This window comes from Melanerpes formicivorus, unplaced genomic scaffold (genome assembly GCF_026170545.1).
Source record: "Melanerpes formicivorus ecotype bairdi unplaced genomic scaffold, bMelFor1.0.p_v2 SCAF_10, whole genome shotgun sequence".
Classification (NCBI taxonomy): Eukaryota; Metazoa; Chordata; class Aves; order Piciformes; family Picidae; genus Melanerpes; species Melanerpes formicivorus.
In genome coordinates this window covers 6879324-6901728 of record NW_027142362.1, presented here as the reverse complement: position 1 = coordinate 6901728, position 22405 = coordinate 6879324, and the positions used below count along the sequence as shown (strand labels likewise).

The window sequence follows — 22405 nt, the reverse complement described above, 5'->3', positions numbered from 1 at the left end:
GAGCCGCCGCTGACCCCGCCCCTTAAGGCGGTCGTGGCCGCTTCCAGCGGCGGCGAGGCTTGGGAGAAGATGGCGGCGGCCGCGGGTTGGGCCTTGCTGGGCCTAGCGCTATGGCTGTGCGCGGCAGCCGGGGCCGGCGAGACGGAGGGGAAGCGGCGATCGGGGCCGGCCAAGAAGAAGGACATTCGGGACTACAACGACGCGGACATGGCTCGGCTGCTGGAGCAGTGGGAGGTGCGGGCAGGGAGCGGGGATCCGCGGTGGGGGTGCGCCTCCCGGCGCCCGCGGAGGGCAGCCCGTGGCGCCGGCGCGAGGAGCGGGGCGGGCGGCGGCCGCGCGCCCGGCTCAGGCCCTGCCGGTCGGTGCCCGCGGTGGGGCGGCCGCGCGCCCGGCTCAGGCCCTGCCGGTGGGTGCCCGCGGTGGGGCGGCCGCGCGCCCGGCTCAGGCCCTGCCGGTGGGTGCCCGCGGTGGGGCGGCCGCGCGCCCGGCTCAGGCCCTGCCGGTGGGTGCCCGCGGTGGGGCGGCCGCGCGCCCGGCTCAGGCCCTGCCGGTGGGTGCCCGCGGTGGGGCGGCCGCGCGCCCGGCTCAGGCCCTGCCGGTGGGTGCCCGCGGTGGGGCGGCCGCGCGCCCGGCTCAGGCCCTGCCGGTCGGTGCCCGCGGTGGGGCGGCCGCTCTGCCCAGCCCCGCCGCGCCTCCGCTGGGAGGCATGGCACCCGCGGTGTGGCCGTTCTTGCCCCGGGGCTGGGCTGGAGCGGGCGGCAGGGCTGCCCGAGGCTTGGTGGCGTTGGGCTGCACGTGTCCTTCCTCCGAGGCTCTGGGTGCCTGGGAGGTTACGACATCGGGGCGAGCGGGCACAGGAGGGGCTCCTGGGGAAGCTGCCCTCATCCCAAGGGCCAACATTTTGTCCCCTTGCCGCCTCCTAGTGCCTCAGCCTGCCAGATGTGCTGTCGCTGCAGGCCAGCAGCCTGGTTTGCCTTGAATATCGTCTTTTTGAGGGTGTTCGGTGATGTCTGTGACCAGAGCAGGAGAAATACTCGTTTCAGGTTTACAGAACAGCTATGTAGTTGGGGTTTTTGTTTGGTATTTTCTTCCTTGCCATTCCTCACGCTAGTGACTTGTAACTCTCTCTTGTCCCCCTTCATCCCCATCAGCCTTCTGCCTCAACTTTCTTTGACAGTTTCTCATCGCTCTTTTCTCCATGTGGTTGTCATGCCACTGTTCAGTTCTTCTCACTGGTTTTGTCTTCCATGCCAGGAAACTCATCGGTGTCTGTTGCTCATTCCCATGAGGGCTGTTGCCCAGAATGTTTTGCACAAAAAATAGGGAGAATAATAGAGTGGAAATCCTCTAACACTGGCTACAGCTGTAGGCTCAAGGTGGAGAAGCAGATTTTGTCCATGTAATATAGGTAAAGTAACTTCCCTTAAAAGCAAGGCTGCCTCTTGGACCTGCTTGGCAGGGTGTGCCCTTGTGCATCCCGTGGCTGACTGTGTACCTCCCGTTAGGAAGGCAGATTCTTAGAAAATTGAGTTAAAATTTCAAAATCACATTAAAGTACCCAGTTTACCTCTCTATTAGAGGTGTTAGCCAAGGACCAGGTAGTTCCAGCTGCTGAAAAGTAAAGGCTTAAATGATAATATTGGCCAGCTTCAGCCACATTTGGCATTATAGGAGAAATCTTAAAAGGTATTTCTGAGTTTGAATTGGCTGCCTTGATGAGAGGGATGCTGGAGCTCATGCTGTCCTGAGACCTTGGCTGTGTGTTGTGGCAGGCAGGGTCTGGTGGCTGCTGAGAGCTTTTCCTGTGGCTGAAGCAGGTCTCTGATCCAGTTCCCCATGTGCTGCACAAACGCTTGCAGCCATGTCGGCTGCAGATGTGGCTGAGCAGCTGGGGAGCTGGCTGCTGGGGTTGCCCAAGAAAAGAAAGACTGAAGCAGGGGCTCCACAATCAATGGTTGTTTGGTCTTGGAGCTGGTCAGCTGCATGGCATTTGGCCTGGTGGTGGTCAGGAGACATAGAAGGAACATGAAAGCCTTGGGGGTGGTGGCTGGAGGACAGAAAAGAAGAAGGGGCGTGAGCAGACCTAATGGAGTGGGATAAGAAACAAAGAGGCTGTTGTGAATTGGGTAAGAGCAGGAATTCTGCTGGGCAGTGAGGGGCACAGGCACAGATCTGTACAGAATCAAGGGCCATTTTGTGCAGCTGAGAGAGATGACTCCTAATATTTAGTTTCCCTGGTAGTTAGTCTGAAAGCATTGGAGGATGGCGGTTGTGCCATCCCTGTGTTCAGCCACAAGCCTGGCGGGGCTGAGGCTGTGGTTCCACCTCTGTTCAGGCTCTTGTGCTGCCCCTTGCACTAGGCTGGTGCAGCCATGTGCACAGCTGCCCTGTGAACTGGGAGAGTGATCTAATGGAAAAGGAGCAGAAGAAAGAGGGAAAAGAGGCAGAGATTTCAGCAGCTTATCTTCAGTTTCTTGCACAGCTAGAGCCTGAGGGAAGCCACCCAGGGATTTCCCTCACAGAAAGGGACTCTCCAGCAGCCCTGATTCCAGAGGAGCTGGAAATGGAACTGAGAATCTAGTCCAGAGGCCTTTCTGTTACTGAAAGGTTGTCTGCTTTTAATAGGTCATTGATGTTAGATGCTCAGGGTTTCTCAGGGCTTGACTCTGAGCTAGGATTATTGAATAAGATGAGGAATTAGATGACATATGTTGCTAATATTTTAAAACTAAAACTCCCAGGCAGTGATGAGAAATACATGAAAATGGGAGCTGAAGGGAGAAGAAGGAGAAGGAACATGCCGTTACTGCTGCATCTGTGGATTGTTTTCCCTCCAAAGCCTCCTGTTACTCTTTGAGTGACTGCTAGGGAGTTAAAAGCAAAGCTCATGCTTGCCATCTTTTGCAGAACTGCAGGGTGGTTTGTGCAGGATGGAATTTTCAGTGGCATGCAAACTACCTCAGCCTTGCAAAATTGAGACTTAGAGGTAGTTAATAAGAAGGGATAAAATCTAAGGCTTCTACAGCTTTGATTCTGTCATAACTGTCAGGAAGACAGGAAACAATGTAGCTGGGATGGGAAAAGAAGAAAGGTCACCTGTGTGAACCCTTAGCCTTTAAAGGCCATGTGGCACTGCCTGCAGTGGGGTGTTGTAAGGGTGACGTTGGTGTGTGCTGCACATGCAGAGAAGAGAGGGCAGTGCATGTTCAGAGCCACAAATCAACTGCTGCTGACCTTGGAGGTTTCTGAAGGGAGTGTTTGTAGCTGTTGCTGGAGTTGATGTTCCTAACGGATTGATGCATATAAGCACTGAGTGTTTGAAGTCAAAACAATAGCTAAAATATCTGCCTCAATTGCTGCTGCTTTACGGTGCTTGGGTGCATGCTAGGGAAAGACTTTGGGGGCTTTCTCTTCTTTTCCTTTTAAATTCTGTTACACAAATACTGTTTAGGAACTCAAGTTCCAGCTCAGTGTAAGCTGTCACTGCGTTCACTCTTCTCTGCTGGGAGCTGTTTTAAGGGGCAGCCGATGAATTCTGCCTTTCCAAATATTTAAATGCCTGTCAGCCTCAGCAGATGCATCAGGGGGGGCTTTGTCTGTTCTCTAACAGCCATTTCCTCTTGGTGATTATGTTGTCACAATGTGAGCTGCTCTTCATCTCTGCGTTAGAAAACTTGTGAAGCCCTTCATAAAACTTTCTCTGTGGTATGAGCATCTAAACTCTGAATTCTTGCCTAGTTATTTAAAGACACACAGTAAGGGAAATTAAGTCCCCCAAGTGATTCCATGATTCCCAGAAGAGTTTTGACTTCTGGAAGCAACATGCAGATGGGTGACTTATCATAGTATCAGTCAGGGTTGGAAGGGACCACAAGGATCATCTAATTCCAACCCCCCTGCCATGGGCAGGGACACCCCACACGGCATCAGGCTGACCAGAGCCTCGTCCAGCCTGGTCTTAAACACCTCCAGGGACGGCGCCCCAGCCACCTCTCTGGACAACCCATTCCAGGGCTTCACCACTCATGATGAAGAACTTCCTCACATCCAGCCTGAATCTCCCCACCTCCAGCTTCATTCCATTCCCCCTAGTCCTATCACTACCTGAGATCCTGAGCAGTCCTTCCCCAGCCTTCCTGTAGCCCCCTTCAGATACTGGAAGGCCACAATTAGGTCACCTTGGAGCCTTCTCTTCTGCAGACTGAACAGCCCCAACTCCTTCAGTCTGTCCTCACAGGAGAGGTGCTCCAGCCCTCTGATCATCCTTGTGGCCCTTCTCTGGACACCTTCCAGCGCCTCCATATCCCTCTTGTAATAGGGGCTCCAGAACTGGACGCAGTACACCAGGTGGGATCTCACCAGAGCGGAGTAGAGGGGGAGGATCACCTCCCTCGACCTGCTGGTCACACTTCTCCTGATGCAGCCCAGGATCTGATTGGCTTTGCAGGCTGCAAGTGCACATTGAGAGCTCATGTTGAGCTCTCCTCCCCCAGCACCCCCAAGTCTCTCTCCTCAGGGCTGCTTTCCAGCCAGTCCCTGCCCAGCCTGGATTTGTACCTGGGGTTGCCTTGACCCAGAGGCAGGACCCTGCACTTGCTCTTGTTGACCCTCATGAGGTTGGCTTGTGCCCACCTCTCCAGCCTGTCAAGGTCCCTCTGGATGGCCTCCTATCTTTGTGTATGAAAGTTTTTCGTGCATCCTCCTCCGTCCATCTTGTATGCTTAATAAATTTCTGTGAAACTGTGAAGGGAAAAAAAAAGTCCTGAGGTGTATTAAATCAGCTTTGAGTGCTCACTAGGTGGTAAAGTGAGATTCTGCCTGTTGGCATCAAAGTGTCCCATCATTCTGTAGGGAGAGAGGAGCATCTGAGTTAATCTCCATCATTAGACTACACAATGCTTTTGCTTTATCACTGCAGAGTTGATTCTCTAAGCTGTGGGGAGTTTCAAAAAAGGACACTTGGTGGAACAGTTGAGTTTAAAGCCTTCTTTTCTTTTTCAAAACAGAAAGATGATGACATTGAAGAGGGTGATCTTCCTGAACACAAAAGGCCTTCTGCACCAATCGACTTCTCCAAAATCGATCCGGGCAAGCCTGAAAGTATCCTGAAGCTGACAAAAAAGGGGAAGACCTTGATGATGTTTGTCACGGTGTCAGGAAATCCCACAGAAAAGGAGACTGAGGAGATTACCAGCCTGTGGCAGGGCAGTCTCTTCAATGCCAACTATGATGTGCAGAGGTAAGCTGCTGTGTGCAGGGATCCAGTCCTTGGTTTTACTGAACCTGTTCGCGCTGTGCCCTTCTGCACCTCCATCTCCATCACCGTTTCCTTGTTTCTATGACAGTTTGTTCCGTCAGGCTGCAAACGCTGGAGTGCTGCTCACATCTCCTCAGCATTCCTGCATGAAGCCTGCATAGCCTTGCTCTGTTTGTCTCATCATGCTGCAGCTATTGATCAGGTTTAGCTGCAGCACTTTGCCTCTGTGTGCTTGATGGAAAGCATCACACTTGGCAGACTTGTCGCCACAAAAGGCTTTTTGTTCCCCTGCCTTGGAAATGTGATTGATTTTTTTTTCCCTTCCAGAGAGGGAGGGTCATTGTGAAGCAGCAGAATGTTGTGCTCTTGTGTTGAGGCTGGGGAGGGCTGCAGTGTGTGAAGCCAATTTAATGCCCATGAGTGGATTTTTCGGTTGTTCCAAACGAGTTCTTCAGTTTCCTCATGTTCTTCCTCCTGTTTGGTTGTTTGTAACCTTCATACATTTTATTCTTGCTTAGAAAACTGTTCTCTTGTTGCCATCACCAGGCAACAACAGCAAGGCCAGCTCCTGACTCTAAATCCCCCAGCTGTGGTGGTGCTCTGCATTAAGCAAAGTGTTGCAGTGCTTGAAAGGCACAGAGCTAACTGGGAAAATCTCTCTCTGTCCTCTAGGTTCATTGTTGGCTCCAACAGAGCCATCTTTATGCTGCGTGATGGGGGCTATGCCTGGGAGATCAAAGACTTCTTGATCAGCCAGGAAAGGTGTGCAGATGTTACTCTGGAAGGTCAGGTTTATCCTGGGAAAGGAGCAGAAGAAAGTGAGAAAGGGAAAAACAAAACCAAACCTGAAAAAGCAAAGAAGAAAAAGGATGCAGAGAAGAAATCCAGCAGCATCCAAGAGGACAACAGGGCCACCAAACAGAGAGAGGATCTATGATGGAGGCATGGCCCAGACTGAATGCTGCTCTGCTGCTCCTGGAAGGGAAACTCATTTTCCATACAATTCCTGGCTTCACTTTGGGAGGAAGGAAGGAAGCAGAGATTCCTGAGGTTAAAAGACTGGTGTGTCGAAATTCACCAGGTTACTGATTAACATTGGCCATTTGTTTAGTTACAGGAAAGGTAATGTTTAATAGCAGCAACTGACTGCTTTCATTTTTGGTTTTTTTGTATGCCTTTGTTGTTTAAAATTAACATAGAAATGTGTGTGTCTAACATCACAACGTGGCAAAGAAGAAATGCAATCTCAGAATACACAACCTTCGTCTGCAGGAGCTGTGCAGGTTGGTCACTGATTTACAGCTGCTGTTAGCCAGCAGAGTACAGTGCTAAGGGATTCTCTGGGAGGCCACTTTGCTGGGCTCACTTGGCAAAACTGCCTGAAATGGCAGAGAACAGTGGCAAAAGATACCTGAGGTGATGGTCTTTAGGACTTGTCTGGTTAGCCTGCATGTTTCTTGAAAACAAACCCCATTCTGTGTGCCCCCAGGAATCTGTGGAAGTACTCAGAGGTATAGTAGAAGCTAGACAGATACTTGACTAATGCACTCCAAATCCTTGCAGGAAGGAGGTTCTGTACCTCTCAGAAGTGATGCCAGGATGTTGATGAATTACACAGTACCCACAGTAGCTGTGTGGGGGTGATGGGAAGAGTCAGATGGATGCCATTCAGGTTGCTACTGCTGCCAAAGAGCTGTGCCTGTGGAAGCAGGTGTTATGTATGTCCCATTGCCTAGACTGAGCTAGAAGCAAGCTTTCCCTGTCACATCAATTTGTTTTCCTGGTTTATGTGTTTAAATGGTTGAAAGAGTACTGCTTACAGTGGAACTCAGACATAGCCCTTACTGAGGGTTAGCAAGCAGTATGTTTTGGGGTTTGGGTACAGGTTCCTGACTGCCATGTTGGATGGTGAATGAAGTGTGATGTATGGGAGCAAACACCATTTCTTCTTGAGAGATTTGGGTCAAGTGGGGGAGGCTTTGTTACTGTTCAGTTACATGCATTGCTCAGAACTGTTTCCCTTCTGCCTTGCTCTCTGTTGAGGACTAAAGGCACCTAATCTGTATGGTCCACACCATTTTCCAGAGGAGGGGAGCAGTGTTAACTCTTCATTTGGTACTACTAAGGTGTTATTTTGAATCTTTCAGGTGCTAAATTGCAAATGTTTTGGAGAAGAGGTCCTAACTGAATCATCGTGGTTGGGCTGGGGGAATACTTCAGTGTCAAAAGTGAGAAACTGACTTTGAGTGCTCCTAAAATAAAAGCTGTCACTAAACTTACTGCCTTGCTGAGTAGTAAAACTACAGTTAAGATAGCTGCTTTCTGAGGACTAAATGATGTTGATGAAGGCTCCAGGTGATCACTTCTATTTGATTTTAATATTTGTATGAATTTAGGTTTAATCCTTTTGGGCCACACTGTTAAATCCCTGCCTGGTTGGAAAAAAGGAGGAAACACAGAATTTACAGGTTTAACTTTATTACTGTTGTACTCCAGTGTTAATCCAAATGTGCAGTGGGGTTGAAGGGTCCGTGTGGGTGTTTGGATATTGCCTTGCATGGAGCAGAGAAGTGCAAGCCATTTCTTGTTCAGAACTCAGGCAGCATTTTGTAAAGTGTTCTGGGCTTGCACCTCTTGCTAAAAGATGTTATTGCTTCTTACCTCAAGAGATAACAGAGGTCAGGCACAGCTGTTCAAATGAGAACTCTTAATGAGGAGTTTTCTCCTTACAGCTTACAGCTGTGCTGTGACAGTTGAGGTCCTAATCAGAAGCATGGGAATGCAGTTTCTGTACTGCTCCTAATGTTATCAGACTTAAACACGATTTCTTTGTGATCCAGTTGGGTTCTTCCTGAGCTAAATTAATGAAGCAATGAAAAGCAGCATCCAAGTAATACAAAAGGAAATTAGCCAAGGAGGAGAAACAATTAGTGTGCTGCAGCCCAGCTTTTGAGAAGAGGTACTGGTGTTAGCCAGCGAGTGCTACAGCGGCAGTAGGCTGGGCCTGTCCCTTTTAAAGGCAAAGGGAGGAGAGCAGCCTTGTTGCAGTTCAGCCAGACAGCTCACCAGGCTTTTGTTTGGAGCCACAAAGTTGCCTGTGCCAAACACAGACGCCTTTTGTGCCGCAGAATGTAGCTACATTTTGAAGTGTTGGGGCTTGTCTGTTTGTGGGAGGCTTTGTTAGGTTTTTAAATAGTAAGTAAGGTGCTAAGGGTTGCTTTTGGATACAAAATAACTGCCTTCACTTGGGGTTTTTGTTTTGTCTTCCAGTTTCTTCCTTTTCATGCTTTGCAGTCAACAGATATTGAATGTTTAGTAAGTAGAAGGAGGCAGTCTAGCAGGAACTTCACCACCAGCCAGTCTTCAGCTACTCTCATAGTTCATACCTACTGCAAGAAGACTTCCTCTGCCGTTTAAGTTTCTAAGCCTTTGAGACCCTTGCAGTGCTGCTTCTGCAGAGGCTATTTTGCAGTAACTGAAAGGCCTGAATACTTCTGTCTATTAAAAAAATCTTGAAGTTCCATAAGGCCATGAATGTTCTAGAGGTACCCAGCAGGTGCTGGGCTCTGCTGTCCAGCTGGTGTGCATTGAGGGCTCATCAGATTTCCAATACAAGAGTTTTGGCTCTGAGTACAGGCAGTTCAGGTACAGCCTTTAAAACCTCATTTCAGGAGGCAGGATGGTGATTGTAGCTCTTGTCAGTACTACACAGAGGTACATGGCAAATAATCTGCTTTCAGGACAGCTAAATGTGCTGCTGCCTTTCTCTACTCAGCTGAGTGCTTTCTCTGTCCTAGTGCCATAACTAAGTTTTCTAAGGTATCTTTATAACCCAGGTGTCCTCAGAAGAAACACACTGTCAGTGATACTGCACACAATGTGATTGCACTTTGTGAGACATTTCCAATGGACAATCAACTTTTTATGTAATAAAAGCCTGTAACAAACATCCTGGTGGCTTTTGCTTTTGCTTTTAGAGAGAATCCTGATGTGTGCTGTGTGCTTTATCTGTCTTGCTGGAGAACCCCACCATGTCAGTGACTAGCTGGAAGAGCATCTGAGGGCTTGGCTTCTTCAAAGCAGGATGTTCAACATGTAAATTACCAGGACCAAGGCCAGAAGTACCGTGGGCAGGAACTAAGTGCTGTCAGTTGAGTTTATAACACATCATCCTCATCAACTACTACCTCCTATTAATTGGAGCTACCAGCAGTCTCCATAACCATTTAACAAGCTGAGAGCTGCAGGTGTCATTGTTACTACAGCACTGAGCTTCTACATGTGCTGGTACCATCAAGACTCCTGTGGTAACACATCTCTTCCCTGGCTGCTGCTGCAGCCTCTCTTCACATCATTTGCTGGCTGGGAAGGCTGTGGTTCCTATTCCTCTTGCAGCTTCAGCTTGTCTCTGGCTTTGTTGCTGCACCTGTTACTCAGTGGAGTACACAGTGCTAAAATTCCTTGAAGTCTGTTTGGATGCACTGCAAAGTGCAGCAGGATTTCTGGTCTTTACTGGAGTGGTCAAAGCATTGCTCTGGACACCAGGTCAGCCTTGGCTCCAAAAACACTTCAGGTTCCTGTCACTGCTTCTGAACTCTTTCCATTTTTGTGTGTAAAGGAAATCCTAAATTAAAATCTGGTTTTGCTAAGATAGGGAGCAGCCTACTTCTGTCTGATATTTGGCCACAGCTCTCAGAGTTTGCAGTGAGGTTTGGCAATGCTTTATCTGTGGTTCATTTCCTTTTCTCCTCAAGGAGGAAGAGAGTTTTGTCTTTTCCAGAGGCTTTCTTTTACTGCACTGGATGTTTATAGAAGTTGCCAGAGCCCATGCCCAAGTCAGAGGTGTGGCAATGCCTCTTTTTACAAAGACCTGTGCTCTCATGTTGCTGATTCTATCCCATATGTCTGTGGATATGCTTTCATCTAGGCATTCTCACTGGTGGATAAAAAGCAGTGGCTGTTTTCAGTCTCTCATACTGTGCCATTATAACAAGGACAAAATCCACTGAATTCAGATAATACTCAACTGCCAGGAGGTTAGAGCTGTTTGGATTCATGAAGGAGGATTTTTGGTGGTGGCTTTTTCTCCTCCACTAGAGAAGGGGGATGGTGTGAGGGGTGCTGGACATCTGGACCAGAAGAGGACTGTGCAGTGTTGTGTCTGATCAGTGTTTGAAAAGCTGAGGTGACATCACCATCCAGCCTTTATCCAAAGACAAGTGGCAAATGCTTGCTGGCTTCCCTGTGCAGTGCCACTGCACACAGCAGTACTGACACTGGTGTCAGCTGGGGCTCAGTTATCAGTGGCTTTCTGTAATACAGAAGGTGGATCAGTTAATTACCATGGAACAGTGAGAATACAGCAATTAGCCACAAACTTTGGGCTGCTTTTGATTTTGTTTTTTTCAATGCTGTAATTCAGCCCAGGAGGATGTCTGCACGTCCCCTGGCTCCAGAACAGCAGTGCAGAGGTGTGCCCTGTGCTGGAGTTTCTAGTATTGAGATGACTCAGTGCCCACTGAGGCTGTCATCATCCTACTGGTGACATCCAGGGCCTGGACATGGAACAGAGTGGGGAAAGAATGTGCTATTTCTTTGACATTCTTCAGGAACATTTTTCTCTCTTATTCTGCAATTATTATGCCTCTGTTGCAGTTGGACAGAAAAGAATTGTTGGTTTTGGGGTGTTACAACCAACCCCCTTTTGTTTTTTCAATCTATTTGGGTTTTAATGGAGTGGCACACCTCCCCCCAAGAGACTGCCTACAACTGCTGCTTTTAAAGGCCATTTTCAGTAGTGTATGACAACAGGCTGGGCTTTGTCTTGGTGATGTGCCTGCTAGTCCTGTGGGAACCACCAAGCAGCTCATTGAGCACTCATCAAATCATTAATATTTAAGTGGGCTCAGGACAGAACAAAATCAACTTTGGATTTGTAACAGGAAAGACTGAGCTCAAAGGATGCCCCAGGGATGTAGCAGTACCAGCTGAACACTGCTGATGGACTGCAGGAGAACAGGAAAAAAAGGTCAGCTGCATTCATTTCCTGAGGTGGTGCTGAGGTGAGGCATCTCTACGTTCAGAAACATTATCCTGTGCCACTCACTGAACACTCACACCACAGATGAGATGAGGTTACGGCTGTGCTGGGGATGTCAGCGGGATGTCACCCTACACCCTCTGCCACAGGAGAAGAGATGGACTTTCTCCAGAACAGTTCCCCTTGATCCTGACACTGCTTCCTTATCACTGTCCCCTTTCTGTGTCCTGGTTCCACTCGTGACTGCTGAGAGACTCCAGCTGAGACTCAGAAACTGCAAGCTGTTCTGTTTGCAAAGGGGGGAAGCTCTGCCCTGGGCTTTGTTCTGAAGGCTGCATGCTGGACTTAGGTCTATGATTAAGGGATCCCTGCAGGGAGGAGCTCTCAAAGGTGTGGTGTGTGAAGGAGGTGTGCAAGAGGAAGGAAGGGTGGAGCTGCAGTGGTAGGTTCTACACATCCTGGTCGGAAAGGAGGTGTCATGGCAAAAGAGCCACAACTGAAAAAGCTTGGACACATTCACAGCACTTCAGCTTCTGCTGGATGTGATGGACAGGCTGGTCCGAAGATCTGCAGGGGTTACTTTTACCAAGCAGTGAAGCTGTGCAAAGCAGAGAGGGCAGCATCCCTGCATCCCATCCTCTGGCAGCTGTGATCAGGCACTGGAACGACTCGGGCGCTTGCTGTTCAGCAGAGGCCACTCAGCTGGGAGTATGGTTATGATGGAATAAGAACCGGTTCTTTCTGGGTTTGCGATCCAACCCACACCCTCTTTTTCCAGCCAGCGGTGAAACCCGGAGCCCTCTCGCTGCCCGGGGCCCGAAGGCAACAGGGGAACTGCGGAGGCTGGCCACCAGGGGGCGGGCGCGGAGCGGCAAAGGCGGCTCCTGCGGCGCGGGGCAGGCGCAGCGCCCGGCGGGCCCTGCCCGGGCCGTGGGGGGTCCCCTGGGTCGGGGTTACGGCGCCCATGAAATTCATCCCCAGCCTCACGCTGTGTGGCATCGCCAGGGGCCTGTGCCTTGTCACCTCTGCTAACAAAGCAACCCCACTGAGGAGAATACACTGCGAGCAGTTGTTGTATTCGTGGACAGAATGTCTGTACAGAGACCCAGAATCCCTTCGTCTGGAAAAGCCCTTTCAGATCATCCAGTCCAACCATTCTCTCGCTCTGCCAAGGCTGCTCCTAAACCACGTCCCTCAGCACCACATCTCAATTATGTCATATTTTTAGAGCTAATGCAATCACCTGTCTCTGCTTATGATTCTGACAGCTGTATGTGCATGCACCTCTGCACACACACAAGCATGGACCTCACTGACTTGGAGTTGACCTTTAGAAGTCATCTAGTCCAAACCCCTGCAGTCAACAAGGACATCCACAACCAGATCAGGTTGCTCAGAGCCCCAGCCAAAGCCTGACCTTGAATGTCTCCAGGGATGGGACCTCCACCATCTCCCTGGGCAACCTGTTCCACCATCCTCCTAGTAAAGACCTTCCTAACATTAAATCAGGGCTTTTCCAGCTTAAAAGCATTGCCCCTTGTCCTAGTCTTCCATGCCTTATGAGCTCAAATACACACATCCACACAGCTGACACACACACAAATACACACACAGGCAAAGACAGAAGTATCCTCGCAGGTGCACCCACCCCTGTTATACACCGACTCACAAATACTCAGGCAACCCAAATACCCCTATACCCCCTGCTTCTGTAGGCACACACATAAATACTCACCCACCCATATCTATATCTATCTATATATCTCTATACCTATATCTGTATCTATATCATCTATATCTATCTCTATATATACCTATATATATATGCATCCCCATATATATATATATATGGTGTGTGTATGTGTATATATCCCTCAGAACAAGAGGACACAGACTCAAGCTGCACCAGGGGAAGATTAGGCTCAAGGTGAGGAGAAAGTTTTTCACTGAGAGAGTTGTTAGCCATTGGAATGGGCTACCCAGGGAGGTGGTGGAGTCACCACCCCTGGAGGTGTTCAAGAGGGGATTGGACGTGGCACTTGGTGCCATGGTTTAGTCATGAGGTCTGTGGTGACAGTTTGGACTTGATGATCTTTGAGGTCTCTTCCCACCTTGGTGATTCTGTGATATACATATGCACCCTTCCTTTTTCTTTATACACACAAATAAATGCCCCCCCCCCCCCTCCTCCCCCCATATGCTGTTCTGGGTTTTGAGTGTGTGCCTCCCCCCCAGCAGACGCAGGTTCATTGCTGCAGAGAGACACTGAAGAGGCAAAGATAAAATAAGAAATTTGCATGGACTATTTATTTTGATAACCATTGTGTACTCCAAACAGCTACAGGTTATTTCAGTTGTAAGCCACAGTCTGTTGGACCCAACATCCCAAGAGCTCTTGTCGTGATGAACCAGACAGTCGATGCCTCACCGTGGTCGGTGGGCACAGAGATTCCAAGTGCAAAGCAGATTATCAGAAAAGGACACATTGCCAACCTCCTCCACAACCTGGGCAATGCCAAACTGCAGGGAAAAAGAATGTCTGCAAGAGTTGTCTTAGTGCCACTGTAATAAATTAATAGAAAATATATCTTTTTTTTTTTTTTCTTTTTTTCTCTTTTCTCGTTGGAAAGTCTCTAAGGAAATGTACAACGCTCTAATCCGAAAGAGGACCAGCTGTTTCGGCAGCAGGGAGAGCCAGCAGCCAGGCGGGGGCAGACCCAAACATCCAAACAACCGCACAGATAGGCAGACAAAGGGCACACGGTAACACTCTGCCCTGCCCTGCCCTGCCCAGGGCAAACGTGCAGTGACCAAACCTCACACAGAGGCACTGCAGCTTGTGCAGGCTCCGTGCAGGACATACAGAGGAAGAGCAGCCAGGTAACTCACTGGTCAGAATGTGCACAGACAGCTTCTACAACAGTCAAAGGCCAGAAAGTAATCACATGGCACAAAAGTATTGCTGACCAGCGCTGGTGGCAGGCTTGGTTCTGCCTGCAGAGCTGCACCCTGACTGACCTCACCCCGCAAAGGCTGAAGGCAGCAGCCCTTTGCCTCTCACAGCTGTGGCTGCCCCAGCAGGCAGCTGCGGTGCTCTGTTAGCCCTCAGGCTCTGCTAGCCCTCAGCCTGCAGGGATCCTGCACTTTGCAGACGCAGCGTGAGACCCACCCTAGCTCCAAAACAGGCCCCATGTGACAAGCTTTGCATGATAGAACAAGCTACTTGAAAGTTTCTTCTCCTAATAAGATGAGATTTCTTAAGGAAAGAACAAATACAACGTTTTTCCTAGAGCCAAGTCTTATGATTTCACCCTGAGAATTCCCAAAATAGTAAAGCCAGAAGCTACCCTTCAGCACAAAGACTGCAGGCTCAGAGAAGCTAAACAGACCAGTCTAGGGGATAGACCCACCTGGCATGATCCTCCTGGGCATGTACTTGCTCACAGAGAGCAGAAGGTAACTTGCTGGTGGCCCATGGAGCAGAGCATGACAGGGGGCAACCCCTCCCTGGGGGTCATACAAAGCCAAACCCCAAACCAGGTACATTCTGAGCCCAGCTTTCCTGCCCAGTGCTTGTTAAGTGCTCATGAAAGACGTGTCCTGCTTTGCTCCATTTCCTGGCCCAGAGTCAGTGTGACACCTGTCAGTGTGTTCTGCTGACATGGGCACAGTGACACCCACTGAGCTGCTTCAGGACAGTGCAGAGGTTTGCACAATCCAGCCTAACACACTCAGGGGACTTTTCTTCCTTCTGTTTGCTCAGCTCCAGGGATCTGGCTCTCTTCTGGCAATCAGAGAACATCAGATAAATGATGTTTGGATAATCATGGCTGAGCTAAGAGTGAGACTGAATTTTTCCAGGAATAATCCCCCAATAAAGCCTAAGCCACTGTGGGAGAAACCACCCCCACCTTGCTTGCCTTTCACAAGTACTGGTCATGCATATACAGATGCCTAAAGGGCAACAGCAGTCCTGTTGAGAAGCAAGGGAGGGAAAGCTTGGCTCTTTTTTTTTTCCCACCTACAATCCACACAACATTCAGTCAGTTCACAACGACTACAGAATAAGATTGAAAAGAAGATTTCCAGTTTCAAAACCCAGGAGAGGCTGGAGAGGAATGCAGCCTACAGTACTAAGGTGTGCTGGTGGCTGCATTGACATCCAGAGCAACTGATCCAAACCAGGTTTAGAGAGTACAACAGGAACCCAGCCTTTGGAATGACACAAAGTCTCTGCTCCTTCATTCTAGCTGCAAGAGAGTGTTTTGGATGCTGTGGTTAAAAAAAAGGCAACTTAATTACACAAGATTTAATTAAAACAGAGAAAAATGAAGTAACCAGCAGCAACTAGAATAATTTATGTAGCAATGGGGACAAGCAGAGACAAAAATGAGGGAAGAAGCCCAGGTATTGGCAAAATCAACATTCTGTGCACTCTGAGAGCGGCGCCAGATGATCTTCTACCCACACGCCCCCCCTGGGGACCCTAGAATAGCCACAGCCTCCAGAGATGCCTCCATGGCATTTCTGAGCACCAGGAAGAAGAATCTCTGAGCACTGGAGGAGCTCACAATGTTTGACAAGGTAATGGTTCATTTCCCAGCTTCAAGAGGTCCCTGTAAGAGTCCTGCCTTCACCACCCAGGTGCTGCTTTGAAGAAGGGGGAAAGGAGGTACGAACCGTCCAGCTGCTGTGTGGGGATTCCCACTCTCATTTTTCTGCCACCTGGGGTAAAACCTCTGTCACCTTCTGTCCAGATCTCATGTAACTCCTCCAGGAGGACCAAGGCACTCATGCCTTTAAGCCTGAAGACAGGATCAGAAGCTTGATCCCATTCCCTCTGACCTCCCTGTAAAAGTGAGGGCCACTCACCCTATTGGAGGCTGAATAAGGCATGAGTCCCAGCTAAAAACTGGAAGACCCCAGTGGGGTGGCTTTGACTGGCCACCATTAAACCCTCCAGCCTGATCCTCAACATTGTTATATGGAGGGACTGTGTGGGAAAGGCTGAGAAAATGTATGTGCTGACTGGCACAGATTTCCTTCTCCTACAGCTGCTTGCTGAAGGAAAGCCTCCTGGCTGAGCAAACACCACTGACCCTCCATCCATCAGACAGTGCTGCTATCAGAGCAAGCAGGAGTCTGTGAGTTCATCAGTCTCTGCTGGCTCCTTCCATCATCTCTTCCCCAGCTATGTGCCATGGGTTAATGTGTACAAACATCCCAAACATCACAGAGTCTGTAGGATGAATCCTCACTGTCCAGGTACGTTTCCCAGCACCTAGGTATCCATTCAGCTGTACTCTTTCTAGCTTAGATTTCCAAGCAGCCTCCCAAATGCCATTCCATGGTTATGTGAGCAGCTGGTTGGGAAAAAGAAAATGGTGTTTTGATAACTTAGAGGCTGGTCAAAGCAATAATCCTCCATGGTCTTCAGACCTAGAACTCCCCCTTTGGGAGGCAGGACATCAGTTAAGGCTGTCCCAGGGGTGCTGATAAAACCAGCACCTTGTAGAACAGGTTAAATCTTCTTAGTAACAGGAGAGTCACCATGGCACCAGTGAGCAAGTCAGCCAGTGAGGAGCTGGTGGTGGCAGAACACAGGCTGAGCACAGAGGAAGGCTTTTCTGTCACATGTGGCCACTCTAGCTACTTACAGTAAGATTTCTTTTGGAACAACAACAAGAAGAAGGAGCTGCTCCACCTCTGGCACAGGCTGGCCAGGTGCCTGCGGTGAGCAGTCAGTAGTGCATCCCACGGGGCAGTGCTGGCAGCCAGAGCAGAGCAGCCTGTCCTCATAATTTCATTTTCTTCACCACAGGAATTGGCAGTGCTTGATAGATTTTAGCTGAGTCCTCATTAGTGACCAGCTTCACCCAGACAGGGCGGAAGCTGCCTTTGAAGCCGACAAAAGCCATTTTTTCTGCAAATCAAAGCAAATACATTAGGAGGGTGCCAGGGCTGCACCAGAAAACCACCCTTGTCTGTGGCTACAGCCAGTGGCTGGGTGGATGCAGGTGCACAAGACCACATATGTGCACACAGACTTTGCCCATTATACATTCTCCAGGTATTAAAGAAATAATCCTAATTATTAGTATCACTCCCTAATGATGCTCAGCTGAAGCTCTGTTTACATGTTGCATGCTTCCATTGTATGTGTGATACACAGCAAAGGGGAAAGAGAGAAGGGAAAGCCCTTCCCAGCAGGCAGCTTGAGCTATCTGCTGAAGCTATCATTATTTGGTTGGTGGTTGTACTCCAAACCCTTTCCTGCTTGGGAAAGGTGGGGGGATGATGAGGGACAGGACAACAAACAAGACCTGTGTTAGCAAGTGTAACACACAGACAAGAGAAAAGCACTGCAAAAGCTCACAGAGCTGATCACAGCTCAAGGTGCACAACACAGCAACATTTTGATGCTTTGAAATCCATGTGCTTTGTGCCAACAAGCTGGAATTTTGTTTCAAGAGCTAAACCAGTATTCAGCTGAGGCCTGTGATCCAAAACTGCAGTGGATACAACCTTACTGAATAAATAAAGGACCTCTCCCGGGATGTTTGAGCTCATGCTGATAGAAGCAGAGCAAATCTCTCCTTGCTGGGGAACAGATCAAGGGGGTTACAACTAAGTTTCTAAACAGTGGTTACCTTTTAACCTAAAACCTTCTTCTGCTCCAAGTTTCTCCAGTACTTTAGTCCATGGTCCTCTTGAAATGAATCTGCCTTTAGATGTCATCAGCACTATGGAGCTGAAAGAAACAAAGCCATTTGTGACCAGCTGAAGAGGCAGAACACATTCCTTGCTTGGCTCTCCTGAACACTGGTGACTGCCTGTGGGACTCAAAGACACATCCCCTGGGGTTTCTGCTTTAATGGCTTTGTCAATGCTTTCCAACAGTTTAGCCATTAGGAAGCAGAGAGAATTCACCTCTTTTGGGTTTGTTTTTGTAAGCACAGTTTTCTAGGGTGATTTAACTGCTTTCAAACAGCAGTTTCATCAGTAAGTAGTTCTTCTTTGCTCAGGAAGGAACATGGTACAAGGCTCAGGTAATCTCTTGTTCTTTTATCACTCCTAGATTAGACCTGAAGAAATTGCTTTCTTTGGGAGCTTTTGCTTATGATCATTATCAGCATTGCTGCCTTCCTTACATGTACTGCATTTCATCTCAACATTCTTGCTGTCCTCTACAAACACTAAGTGATAAGCAAGACATGAGGCAAAGTCGTTAAGATAATTCAGATCTGTAAGAGCCTGGGTAAAACTTGCTACCTGCCTGCTTTAAGATGATTCACATCCGTAAAACCCTGGGTAAAACTTGCTACCTGCCTGCTTTGAGATAATTCACATCTGTAAAACCCTGGGTAAAACTTGCTACCTGCCTAGGCTTAATTCTAGATGGGTAGAATAAAAACCCAACTTAAAGCTGAAGAGATGATTGTGTAGTGACACTTTCCTGGGAGAAGCACAGGATGCCCACTGGAGTTAAGATCATCACTTCCTCCACAATACACAGACACCTCCACTGTCTGTCCAAGAAGAGTGATGCTCCAGTAAGTTTTGCTTTAGATTCAGTGGGGCTGGGATGTCATCTTTGTTCACCTCTTAATTAAAGCTGCGTGTGAGTAATTGAGCAAACACTTAGATGAAACCATTTTGTTCCACCTCGCAGGGTTTCCATGAATGAAACTTCCCTGACTCAAACAGCATTTGCAGTCTTGCAGAGTGAGAGCCTTGCTGGGTCTGCTTTCCAGCGGCACAGTGGACACAAGTCACTAAAATTAATTAGGCAGCAGCTCCTGCAGAGCTCAAACTCTGAGCTACTGAGTGCAGCAGTTACTTCTTAACACCTCAGCTGGAACTGCAGCTGCTCAGGGCAGAAGAGCAACAGGTGGTGGCAGGGAAAGGAGAGAAGCAAGAGTTAAGACCGGTCAGGACTTCTCCTAGAATAAACTTGAGGTGTTAAAATGCTGCAGTGCTTACAAGAGCAGATTGAGCTGGGTTTGACTGCTTTGTGCATGCTGAATCACCTCATTTTTCTTCTTTCAGGTCACTAAAATCATTACTTTCTGTTAAGCCTCTCCTGCTAGGATAAATTCAGCAGACGTTTTGTTTTCCTTATCCCTGGGAAACTCATCAGAAAAATGGATTAAAATAAAAGAAAGGCATTTGGCCCACAGAGAGTTGCTTAAATGAAGCAAGAGGCTTGTTCTTGCTAGAAACATCTTGTACCCCAGATCCATAAACCTGCAAGTTGTTTCAGCAGTCTCTTCAGCAGTAGTTGCTGGCCCCTTGCCCTGGGTCAGCAGGGCACTCTCTGCAGCCTGCACTCTGCATCACAGCAGGGCAGCTGACAGGGAACTGTGCAGTCCCTCTGGCTGCAGCGGACACATCTGAACCTGGACAACACTTCCATTCAGCAAACAGGCAAGAGATGCTTCATGGTTATAGCTGAAGCCTGCTCCTGAGCTAATGGGAAAGGTCTGCAGGGCCTGGGCTAGGAAAACTTTTGGTGAAAGAAGGACAATAATTGGAGGGTTCAGCCCTTGCAAAGACACTGAGTGAGACCTGAGAGGTGATGACCATGTTGGGTCAATTTCTGGTCCTAATCCTAATGGAGAAGACTTACATGCATCTAAAGTCTGATTATGACTTGCTCTTCTAAAGTAAGAAAGAACCTGGGAGCTGGACTTAGCCGGGAGGGATACTGGATTTTTGCAAAGGAGGATGTTGGCCTTACTGAAAAGCCCTCTGATTTTTTTTTCATGAAAGCAAAGTGAGCAACTATCACACTTATGCACAGTAATTACAACCTTCAGAATGATGCAAGATAGTAGAAACTCCTCTGTGCCCACCTGCCTGGCCCTCTGCTGAATCAGCCCTCAAGTCTCTAGCAAAATGCCACACCAATATCCTGTGGTCAGCCTGCAGCTGATGGCTCATCAACCAAGCAATCCCACTCACATCAAACGCTGCAAACCAAGCCAGATTTACTAACAATGAAATACACTCACTTCCCAACAGCACTTCACAAAACAACATGAGAACTACCTCTTGGGTTAAAGGGTTTCTGGTGCTGCTCTCATTCTTACTCCAGCAGACAAAGCTGCTGTCCTCCAGCATGCAGGGACATGTGTTGGCTGCTCACCACCCACTTGCAAAACTCTGCATTTCTGGTTGCCCATACTTAAAAACATAAAAGCAGGCAGCCTTTAGGTCTGGGCAGGGAGCAGGTGCAAAGAGGAATCCATTTCCTTAGAGGAATTTTCTGTGATTTGAGGAGTGTGCAGGCCAGAGAAAAGGTAACCTGTGCACAACTGTTTCAAGAAGTGCACCGTGAAGAGAAGTCTGCAGTTTGCTGAAACCCACAACAGAAATGCAGACTTGCAGCTTGTTAATCAAATGCAGCTCTGCAGTTTGATCAGCTCCTAACTCAAGGTCTGCATCCTGCTGCTGCTGCACGGCCTGCTCCCATCTGAGCTCCACTGGAGTCAGCAGGGACAAAAGCACACTGTCAGCCTGCTCCCGCTGGGTGACAGGACCCAGGAAAAAGCCAAGCCTTGTACAGCTTTCTTGTACATTGCACCTCAGTCACAACAAGTTATTTACTCACTGATCCTTGATGTTGTTGACATAGTTCTCTATCTGTGCTGGGATTCCTTGCAGGATTGAATTCTTGAACATAACTCGATCAACAACTTTTCCCTGGTGTCCATCAATCACGACCAGCTGGATACCTTCATCAGTGAGGAAAAACCTGACACCATCAACCTGTGTGGGGTGAGAGATGATCTATCAATTGCAAACAAGCACCTGTAAGAAGCAGTGGTTATTGATCTGTCAATTGCAAACGAGCTCCTGTAAGGAGCCTTGAGTCATAGGCTGATCTTTGAATCCAAGGCCAGAATTTGGAGGTCAAGCTAAGGGGAAGTTACAGGCATTTTTTTTTGGGTGCAAAATCAAAAGCAGAAGTGACTTGAATCTAACTGAATCCATGGAAGCTTCATAAGCAGGTTTTTGCATGAAAATGAAGGAAGTTTTGTCCCATTAAGCTCAGTGAGAGGACCTGCTCACCTCGATGTATGCAAAGTCATCCCTCAGGTGGAAGTACTGCTTCCTGTAGGTCTCTATTTTCATTTCTAGTAGGTGGTCTTTAGTCTTCTGTTGACAAAAAACAAAAGAGAGAGAAAAGAGGTTTTTCTGGTGAGGGTGAGGATGGCCATTACCTGCATTTCAGAAAGCATTTTCAGAGTTGAACATCAGTCAACGACAGAGCTACATAATAAGCACTGACTTGCTAAATGACACTGCTAGAGACTGGGCACATCGGGAACCTCCCTGCTTGTCCTGTCAGTGTCTGAGTTGCTTCAGCACATGGCAGAACAGAAGGGATCCTCACTTTGCAGAGCTGACACAAAATTCTCTGATGCTTTGCTGTGCATTGCTGCTTCATGGGTGATGAGTGGAAAAAAAAGTGGTATCTCCCAGCTCATCACTTCTCACCTTGAGCTTTTAAGCACAGCACAGCATGACAGAGCCCCAAAAGATTAAGCACTCAACTTCAGCCAATGTCTTGGGTGACTCTGTCCCTCGAGGACCTGTGCTCTCTTCACATGCTAGAATCTGTTTATTATCATAGAAGCAATAAGGTTGGAAAAGACCTCAAAGATCATCAAGTCCAACCTGTCACGAAACACCTCATGACTAACTAAACCATGGCTTCAAGTGCCACATCCCATCCTCTCTTGAGCACCTCCAGAGACAGTGACTCCACCACCTCCCTGGGTAGGACATTCCAATGACCAACAATTCCTTCTGTGAAGAACTTTCTCCTCACCTCAAACCTAAACCTCCCCTGGTGCAGCTTGAGACTGTGTCCTCTTGTTCTGGTGCTAGTTGCCTGGGGGAAGAGACCAACCCCCCCTGGATACAACTTCCCTTCAGGTAGTTATGGACAGCAATAAGGTCTCCCCTGAGCCTCCTCTTCTCCAGGCTAAAATATGAGTTCACATGCCTGAAACATACCAGAAAATTAGACCCAGGCTATGCTCACCCTGGTAGAAAGTTACTGTGTGTTTGTGGGCACAACAAGCCCACTGGCAATGATT

General features: G+C 48.6%; 2 protein-coding genes across 4 annotated transcripts in view; one reads left to right on the top strand and one right to left on the bottom strand.

Annotated features, from left to right (window-relative positions):
• Nucleotides 1-9204, top strand: MESD (mesoderm development LRP chaperone). The gene is given in 4 exon segments (XM_068143451.1): nucleotides 1-234; nucleotides 5007-5239; nucleotides 5930-6168; nucleotides 6171-9204. Coding segments are annotated over 4 exon segments (813 nt in total). The 5' UTR covers nucleotides 1-69; the 3' UTR covers nucleotides 6347-9204.
• A 4373-nt stretch (nucleotides 9205-13577) lies between these two features.
• The window catches only part of CEMIP (cell migration inducing hyaluronidase 1), a 122262-nt gene continuing 113434 nt past the window's right edge, over nucleotides 13578-22405 (bottom strand). For all 3 annotated transcript variants that reach the window (XM_068143448.1, XM_068143449.1, XM_068143447.1), the window contains 4 exons: nucleotides 21372-21458; nucleotides 20911-21068; nucleotides 17948-18048; nucleotides 13578-17220 (listed from right to left, as the gene is read on the bottom strand). In XM_068143448.1, the coding sequence (XP_067999549.1) occupies nucleotides 17093-17220; nucleotides 17948-18048; nucleotides 20911-21068; nucleotides 21372-21458 (474 nt within the window). In that variant the 3' untranslated portion in view covers nucleotides 13578-17092. The remainder of the gene's footprint in view (nucleotides 17221-17947; nucleotides 18049-20910; nucleotides 21069-21371; nucleotides 21459-22405) is intronic.